Source organism: Ipomoea triloba, chromosome 4 (assembly GCF_003576645.1).
Source record: "Ipomoea triloba cultivar NCNSP0323 chromosome 4, ASM357664v1".
Classification (NCBI taxonomy): Eukaryota; Viridiplantae; Streptophyta; class Magnoliopsida; order Solanales; family Convolvulaceae; genus Ipomoea; species Ipomoea triloba.
In genome coordinates, this window is record NC_044919.1 from 11335333 (window position 1) to 11345746 (window position 10414).

The following is a 10414-nucleotide window of genomic DNA, read 5'->3' on the forward strand; positions in this document are numbered from 1 at the left end:
ACTCAAATATGTGAAATGCAATTTCCTTTCAACACAACTACAGTATCATTTCGATATAACTATAGTTTCATTAGACAATATACACTCAAATATGTGAAACTGTTATTCAATTTCATTTTATATACATTGCAGTTTTCTTTTCAACACAACTATAATATCATGTCGATATAACTACAGTTTCATTTGATAATATAAAAACAAATGTTAGACAGTATCATTTGAGATAACGGTGTCGTTTTTGAACCATGGTCGACGATATTTTTAATATATTAAATGTATATTATTTGTGTACTGAATATACATTATACCATATAATGTACAGTCAACATTACCCCTACTAAGGCTCGAACCCATAACCTCCTATTTGGGAGAATCACTTCATGCTGCTTGACCACAAGACCTTTGGTAACATTATTCTATTTATTTGTACACACAGCTAATATGTCATTATTTCTCCCTTGAAACGGTGGCATTTACTTAAAATTCTCCATTTTCATAGACTCCGTCGTTCATACAGCACCGCAATCTAAGGAGTCCAATTCTTGCCCGGAGTTTCTTCTTTTTTCCCCCAATCTACGGAGTCCAATTCTTGTCGGGAGTTCATTTTATGGACTAGTCACCGTATGTTCTAAAAACAATAATTAGTACTCCATTACTCCGTAATAAACATTTTGTTGGACGGAGATCAATGAAATGTCCAAGTCAATTTAAAAAATATGACAATATATAAGAAAATAAAATTACGCATTTGTTACCATTATTATTGCGTTGTCGATAAGTAAAAAGTATATTATTTATCTCTTCAAAATATATACAGTATTATTTTGTATACTATTAAATAATGTATATTTAGTACACAATAATATACTTTTAATATATTAAAAATGTACTTTTTTATGGTCCACATAAAAATGTGCCCTTTCACTATGATGTATGTATTTTGTACCTGAAACATATTACTAAATGATCTTATTTTATGAATATTTGTGTTTTGTGTTGTAAAATTATGTGCTTATAAACACAAATTATGTATCTAAATTATATTTAATAAATAAATATATATATAACATGCGTATGTGTCTTGTGTTGTAATTTTGTGTGTCGTATGAAATTTTATATTTTAAGAATGTAAATTTTGTATTTCAGTCTTTCAATATCAGATTCATAATACTACGTGGACACTGGTCATGATATATGCTGCCTTATCTAACAAATTGTACGAGAATTATTATTAGGCAAGTCCAATGCTCAGTCTAAAAAATTAGACAATATAATCTAAGAAGGCAAAAACTTGTGTGAGACCGTCTCACCATGAGACGGGTCGAGTCGGGTCGGGTCAAGATGCAAATGTAACACTTATATGCACAAATGTCATACTTATATGCTCAAATGTAATACTAATCAAGAATACAATTTTTGTTACTTATAAGGGTAAATGTAATACTTTTAATGGAAAATTCAATACTTTTACATTTTGATTTAAAAGTATTACATTTTTCCACAAAAGTATTATATTTGTCATTATAAGTAAGGGGCACTTGTCAATATTACTTATTATGAAAAATGTATTATTTTTTCTTTAATAAATAACAAAAATTGTATTCTTTATTAGTGTTATATTTGAGCATATAAGTATAACATTTGCACATATAAGTGTGACATTTGCATGGTGTCTCGACCCGACCCGACCCGTCTCACGAATAAGGATTCGTGAGACGGTGTCACACAAGTGTGACCCATCTAAGAAATATGACATATATAGAGAAATAAAGTTTCACTGGATACTAATATGCAAACTGCTCAAACTAACATGGTTCCTCCAAGCACTATCGGACCGCCACTCTCAAAACCTTCCTTCGTTTTCCGTTTACTGCTTCTAATTAACCTCCTAACTGTCTCGTTTTGCGATGACGCCGCCGTCATGTCCAACCTCTTAGCTGCCCTCTCTCCGGCGCCTTCTGGCTGGTCCGCTTCCAAAGATCCGTGTACATGGACTAATGTCAACTGCGACAAGTCCACCGGCAATGTAATCACCATCAACCTCGACTCCCAGTCCATCTCCGGTAACCTCCCTTCTGATCTCACACAGCTCTCGTCTCTCCGAACACTTTCCGTCCAGAAAAACTCCCTCTCCGGGACCTTGCCGTCTTTCGCTAATATGTCCAGCCTCGAAGGGCTCTATCTAGACAGCAATCAGTTCAGCTCAATCCCCCAAGATTTCCTCTTGGGTCTTCCCAATTTGCAGACTTTCAGCATTTCCGACAATGGCGAGCTCAGCCCATGGCAAATTCCTAGTTATTTGGCCGAAAGCACAAACTTGGGATCTTTCTACGCGAGCAACGCCAGTATCACCGGCGTCATTCCTAATTTCTTCGATTCTTTCCCGAATCTCCAGAACCTGAGATTATCCTACAATAACCTCACCGGGTCTCTGCCTGGGTCGTTTGGGAGCTCGGAGATACAGAATTTGTGGCTGAATAACCAACAACAGGGGCTCTCCGGGACTATTGATGTGCTTTCCTCAATGACTCAACTCACCCAAGTATGGCTTCATGCCAATGCCTTCACGGGTCCCATCCCTGACCTTTCCAAATGCGTAAATCTCTTCGATTTGCAGCTCAGAGACAACCAATTGACCGGGGTTGTACCAGTTTCCATAACGGCTCTTCCCAAATTGGTGAACATTACTCTTCAGAACAACAATTTGCAGGGTCCGATGCCTGAGTTTGGAAAAAACGTCAAGAATAATGTTGGTAATACTTTCTGTAAGGATACACCTGGACCTTGTGATCCACAGGTCACTGCACTTCTTGCTGTTGCTGGGGGTCTTGGCTATCCAATCACGTTTGCCCAATCTTGGGAAGGGAATAATGCGTGCAACAGCTGGAAATTTATATCCTGTGAGCAGGGGAATGTGATTACTGTGAATCTTGAAATGGATGATTTTTCAGGTACTATTTCACCCGCTCTTGCCAATTTGACTTCATTGAGGTACCTGTATTTGGATAATAATAATCTTAGTGGCCCAATCCCGGAGAACTTGAATACTTTGCCTAATCTTCAAGTCCTAGATGTGTCCAATAACCATTTGTCTGGGCCTATACCTGTTTTTCCACCTTCTGTAACCTTTTCTCATAGTGGCAACTTATTTCTTGGGAAGAATGTGAGTACCGGTGGTGGATCACCGGGTTCAGGCCAGAATTCAGATGTTCCCGGTGACAATCCATCGTCTCACAGTTCAAACGGGTCCTCCATTTCAGCTGGAATGATTGTTGGTGTGGTTATAGCTGTTGTTGTTTTTGTTGTAGTTGTGTTGTTTGTGTCTTACAAGTGTTACATGAAACGGCAGCATAAGATGAAGGTTAGTGTAAAGGGCACTGCAATTCCGACTGAGATAAAGAAATGGCAGATAGTTGATTGTGGGAGAACTTTTCCTGCTCACGAAGATGGAAACATTGCTATTCCCATCCAAGTTCTTGAAAAAGCCACAAACTTTTTTAGCGAAGAGAATGTGTTGGGAAGTGGAGGATATGGGGTGGTTTACCTGGGTAAACTAGACGATGGAACTAAGGTTGCTGTGAAAAAAATGAAAGATGGGGCAACGCATACTAAAGGAATAAATGCGTTCCAAGCAGAAATTGCTTTTCTTACCAAAGTTAGGCATAGGAATCTAGTTGCACTTATTGGTTATTGTATCAATGACAACAATAGGCTTTTGGTGTACGAGTATATGCCACACGGTACATTGGGTCGTCATTTATTTGAATGGGAGAAGCATGGCTTTCATCCTCTAACTTGGAAGCAAAGGGTGACAATTGCATTAGATGTGGCCAAGGGGATGGAGTATCTTCATAGTTTGGCTCATCAAAGTTTCATTCACCGAGACATAAAGTCCTCAAATATTCTTCTTTGTGATGACATGAGTGCTAAGGTCGCAGATTTTGGATTAGTCAGAAAGGCTCCAAATGACAAATATTCTTTTGAGACTCGAATAGCTGGAACATTCGGTTACCTTGCACCTGAATATGCTAGTAAGTATAAGCTATGGTATCTTTTTATACTTTGGCACATTACATGATTTTTTTCAAGTAATATTGATTGTGTACTAATATGATATTTAAAAAAATTAATGTAAATCTAAACTAACTTATGCAATGATGATAAAGTTATAAAAAGTTTAATTGGATTTTAAACACATTATTCCATTAACATTTTTGGGTGAGTCTCGTTTTCTATGAGACAATATTCTTTATAAGGATTACGTTTTTTCTATAAAGTTATAATTGTCACTATAAAAGTAGCTTATACATGTGGATGTGTTTCTAACAGCAACAGGACGAGCCACAAACAAAGTAGATGTTTATGCATTTGGAGTTGTTTTAATGGAGATAATCACCGGCAAAAAAGCAGTAGATGAGACGTTGCCTGACGAGACGTGTCACTTGGTCACATGGTTTCACAAGATTATAAGAAAAGGTCACAACATTCAAAACGCTATCGACCCAACTCTTGATCTTGATGACCAAACATTTGAGAGCATTTCTAAGGTTGCAGAGTTGGCTGCTCACTGCACTGCTAACAAATATTTTCGACGACCAAATATGGAACATGTTGTTAATGTTCTTGGTCCCTTTGCACAGAAGTGGAAGCCTTTGAGACTAGAAGAAATAGAGGAAAAGTATGGTGGTCTTAACCTTCAGATGAGCCTTCCTCTTGCGTTTGACGACTCATCCATTGAAAGCTTGTCTTTTACAGAAGCCCAACTCAATGGAAATCGTCTAAATCAAAGTGCACAATTTTAATTTTTAAGCTCATTGTATTCGTGCACATTAGTATTTGGAAAAACAACACTTTTAGCTCTTTGAATTGTTTCACTTTTAAAATTTGATCTTTGTAAATTGATTTAGGCAAATTTTATTCCTTAATTTTTTATAATGTTGCACTTTTAGTCTCTAGTACTATATAATTGTCAAACTCTATTAACACATGAGATTATTTTTATCGTTTAGAATTAATATTCACGGTTAAAGATGACATTCACGTGGATAGAGTGAAGCTTTAACCATGGATATTGATTCTAAATGACAAAAAAGGCTCATAATAAAAGAGTGTGTTCAATGGGACTAAATTTCAAAAAGTGAAACAATTTTGGGACCAAAGGTGTTGTTTTTCCTTTGAATTAATTTTTTTCTCAATAGTATTGAATATATTATGACATTGATTACAGATAGATCAAAATATGTAATTTAAATTATTTTGAACTATAGCTTTAGTGTGGGTGTTTTGTTGTCTCGATCTAAGGAGTAAACGTAAGGAAAGTTAAATTGCAAGCAAATCAAGCACACATGGCAACTTGCTAAGAGCTAGTTCTAATCAATGTGCAAAAGATATGTCTGATCTCTATCCATTCTGAAATATTTAGCACCCAATGAAAATGAACAAAATACAAGAAATAGAATTAATACACACGCAAAGTGAATTCTTAAGCTCAAGAAACACGATATAGTCAGATCGGTTAGACTAATAATTTAAGTCTCCGAGCTTTGATACCAATTAAAAAAGATCATGGATCTTGAATGCAAAAGAAAACTTAAAATTCCTACTTAATTTTAACAACATAAGTGGAAGCCTTTGAGACCAGAAGAAATAGAGGAAAAGTATGGTGGTCTTGACCTTCACATGAGCCTTCCTCAAATTGCGTTTGACGATTCATCCATAGAAAGTTTGTCTTTTACAGTTGTGTGGACCACGGTCTAAAATAATGTTGCTGAATTTTATAAGTTAGACTAATTTACATTATGAGTTAGAATAATGTACATTATGTGTTAGAATGATGAAATTTCTTTGGGTAAGATAATGTACATTAACATGGCGTTTGGTTGGGAGGAGGGAATTAGGGTGGAAAAGAATTGTAATTCGGTGGAATTGCAATTCAATGAATAAAGTAGGAATTGAAATTACAGTGTTTGGTACGCAGAAATAGGAGTACAGGGAATTGAAAGGTAAGAAGTGACAAAATGACTAAAATACCCTTATGTTGTGGTAGTTGTTGTAGTAATAGTAGTAGTAGTAGTAATAATAATAATAATAATAATAATTCATTCAAAAATTAATAATAATAATAATAATAATAAGTATAATAATAATAATTCATTCAAATAATAATAATAATAATAATTATTATTATTATTATTTCAAAATAATAATAATAATAATAATAATAATAATAAAAATTAATATTAATATTATTATTATTATTATTTCAAATTAAAAAAAAAACAACAAAGGGTATGGGAAAAGGGGCAAAATTGTCCTTACACCAACAAATTGCCCCTCCTCTCCACCGAATTGCAATTCATGGGGGGTACCCCATGAATTGCAATTCATCATTTGGAGGGAATTGCAATTCCCTCCAACCAAACACTGTAGTTTGGGAATTCACTGAATTACAATTCAATGAATTGCAATTTCTCCCAAACTACATCCAACCAAACAGGCCATAAGAGTTAGAATAATGAAACTTGTAGAGTAAAATAATGTACATTATGAGTTACAAAAATGGTGTGAAAAAAATTGTGCGAAACGACGTTGTTTTTGGACTTTGGTCCACATAGCGGTAAGATAATGTACAATATGTGTTAAAATAATATACTTTATATGTTAGAATAATGTGCATTATGAGTTATAAAAATATATATTGCAGCGGGTCGTGTAAATTTTTTTTTACACGAAACGGCATTTTTTTTTTACCGTGGCCCACACAGCTGTGTGGATCACGGTCCAGACAATAACTATTAAATGAACATAGTGCACAATTTTAATTTGTATGCTCATTATATTCGTGCACATTAGTAACATATTTGGAAAAACAACACTTTTAGCTCTTGCATTATTTCACTTGTAAAATTTTGGTCTCTATAAATTGATTGATTTAAACAAATTTTGTTCCTTAATTGTTTATAATGTTACACCTTTAGTCTCTAGTATTGTATATAATTGTCAAACTCCATTAATATATTAGATTATTTTTATCATTTAGAATAAATATTCACGGTTAAAAATGGCGTTCACATGGATAGAATGAAACTTTAACTATTGATATTGATTCTAAATGACAAAAAGAACCTTATAAAAAATTTTGTAAATTAGATAATTATATAACACCAAGGAATGAGAGCACTGTTGCAAAAATCCCCGCCTAGGCGCTAGGCGCTCATAGACCGAGGCGAATTGCTCCCTAGGCGTCCGCCTAGGTGGCCGGCCGCCTAGCGCCTAACTTGGCCAACTAGGCCAAGTTGGCGGCCGATTGGGCCGAATTTGACCGAGTTAACTCACCCAACTCGGCAGAGTTAGCCGAGTTAACTCGAGCGAATCGGCCTTGTTAATTTTATTATTATATTTATATATATTTAAGTTTATTTATTTATATAAGTAAGAGAAGTAAAATATATATATATATATATATAATATATATAATATAATATATGACATACACCCACACACATTGAATTAATTTTTTGTTTTTTATAGGTCGCCACCTAGACCGCTTAAGCGCTAGGCGCTAGTCTACCGCCCGACTAGCGCCTAGCGCCTAGCGCCTATTGTAACATGAATGAAAGTACAATATAATGGACAACTAAGAGACTAATAAGTTTGTTTAAATCTATTAACAGGGACCAATTTTTTAAAAGTGAAACAATTTCGGGGCAACGGTGTTATTTTTCTTTAGTTATTTGAATTAATTTTTTTTCTCAATAGTATTCAATGTATTATGACAATGATTACAGATTGATCAAAATATGTAATTTAAATTATTTTGAACTATAGTTTTAGATTTTAGTGTGGGTGTTTTGTTGTCTCGATCTAAGGAGTAAACGTAAGGAAAGTTAAATTGCAAGCAAATCAAGCACACATGGCAACTTGCTAAGAGCTAGTTCTAATCACTCCGATTTGCAGCTCAGAGACAACCAATTGGCCGGGGTTGTAGCAGTTTCCATAATCGGTACGGTCTTCCGAAATTGGGTCCTCCATTTCAGCTGGAATGATTAATTGCTGGTGTGGTTATTTTAATTTTGTTGTGGTTGTGTTGCTTGTGTCTTACAAGTGTTACATGATTGAGAGCCCTGAGAAGAGTGATCGAATGATGAAGGCTAGTGAAATGAGCACCACTCTTCCAATCCAACTTCTTCAAAAACCCACCAACTTTTTCAGTCAAGAGAATGTGTTGGGAGCGAGCGGAGGATATGGAGTGGTTTACTTGGATAAATTAGATGATGGAACTAAGGTTGTCGTGAAGAAGATGAAAGATGGGGCAACCTCAAAATTCACATTTCGCTAAGCTTTAGGCGAGCTCATAAGCCAGAAAGAGACTAGGCGTTGACCGATAGTCATAGGCGGATCTCCTTTCAAGGTCCGGCAACGCATAGTAAAGGAATATAATGAAAGAATTCCAAGCAAAAATTGCTTTTCTTATCAAAGTTAGACACAGGAATTTAGTATCAATGTTTGGTTATTGTATCAATGACAATGAGAGGCTTTTGGTGTACGAGTTCATGTAGCAGGGTACATTGAATTGGGTCATCATTTGCATGAGTGGCATAAGCATGGCATTGATCCTTTAATTTGGAAGCTAAGGCTGAGAATTGCATTGGATGTGGCCAAGGGGATTAAATATCTTCATATAGCTTGGCTAATTAAAGTTTCATTCAAGGAGATTTAAAGTCTTTTAATATTCTTTTTATGATAGACATGAGAGTCGAGGTCGCAGATTGCTCCAAGTGAAAAATCTTCAGTTGAGATACAAGTGGCTGAAACATTCAATTATCTTGCTCCAGAGTATGCTAGTAAGTATATATTAGTTATATTTTTGAAGTTTTCAACATTTAGATACATTTTATGGCACTTTTCATAATCACACTTAATATTTTGATGAGTCTAACGAATAAAATAAAATATTTAAAAAATTAATATAAATTTTAATTTACATCAGGATAGTTAAAAAATGTAACCGGTTCCTTGAACATTTATATTAACGCAAGAGTTAATTCCATTTTTTATCATTGATTTATAAGTGACAGTCCATTTAAGTCCCTTTCTATTAGAACATTCACTTTTGATCATAGTATTACTGTTGTATTACCATTTTTTGTCCTTCATCAATAAAACGGTTTAAAAACCGTGTTAAATACAATAACATTTCGGTTTTCCATTATCGATGTTTTCAAAAAAATAAACACAAAAAATATAGTGGTTCAACATATATACTTTGTATAAAAAAGATTGAAGTGTCTTTGTATTTAACGATATTTCGACGATTTTGTTGATGGAAGACTAAAAATGGTCATGCCACAACAATACTGGGATCAAATAAGGACGTTTTAATAAAAAAGGATTAAAAGTGGACTGTCACTTATAAATCTAGGACTAAAAATGGAATTAACTCATTAATGTAATATTTGATTGATATTATGTTGGTGCATTTTTTTAAATAAAACATACTAATGTAGATTTGGAAAGGTTTTATGGTATTGAACTTGTGTCAAAATAGTTTCTTAATGTTGGAAGATCTTGAAAATTGTTAAGTACTTTTAGAAAATTGATTATAGAAAGAAAAGGTCTTCAATTTTTATTTTTATTTATTATTTGTATCCCTACTAGAAGACGCAAATTTTACTGTTGACCAACCGCACATCAAAACGACGTCGTTTTGATTAATGAAAACAGAGGAATGAAACGACCTCCGTTCTGCGCAAATGCAGTTCCCCTTCAACACAACTGCAGTATCAGTTCAACACGACTGCAGTATCAATTCAACACAACTGCAGTTCCAGACGGATGAAACGACCTCCATTAACTGCAATTCCCTTTCAACACAACTGCAGTATCAGTTTAACATACAAAACTGTAGTATCATTTGAGATGAACTGTAATATCAATTACGGAGATTTACGGGAACCGTTTCTCTCACTTATTGAAACGACGCCGTTTTGTGCCCACCATGGTTGTGCATTATGGATCATGGTCCATGGTATAACGACTGACTAGAAGATCTTGAAAAAAATATAATGCGATCTTAATTAATTTAGAAGGGATTGCAGATCATGAAAATTAAAAAAATCTAACCAAAATCTTCATTGCAGTAGTACATACAGTAGTTTTGACAATTGCATAGGGTATTAGGTATATCTTTTTGTATGGTGGTTGAATTAAGGTGATATGTGAGATTTGAGAATATTAGAAAACTGCTCTAAGAGGTCTGAGGTGAAATGTTTTTCATTGATAAAAGTCTGAAAGATGAAAGATTTATTTTATTATTTTCATATTTTGTTGCGTGCTCTGCAGTAAACATTAGAGAATATATTTTTAGATAAAGGTCTCAATTACACAACTTAACAAGAAAATTCTTGGTAGAGTA

The 10414-nt window shown here is 34.4% G+C and overlaps 1 protein-coding gene across 1 annotated transcript; it reads left to right on the forward strand.

The window, feature by feature from the left end:
• The first annotated feature begins 1810 nt into the window (after positions 1-1810).
• On the forward strand, positions 1811-4802 carry LOC116015797 (receptor-like kinase TMK4). The gene is made up of 2 exons (XM_031255968.1): positions 1811-4031; positions 4330-4802. The coding sequence occupies exons 1-2, from the start codon at positions 1811-1813 to the stop codon at positions 4800-4802; spliced, it is 2694 nt and encodes an 897-aa protein (XP_031111828.1).
• The last annotated feature ends 5612 nt before the right edge of the window (positions 4803-10414 follow it).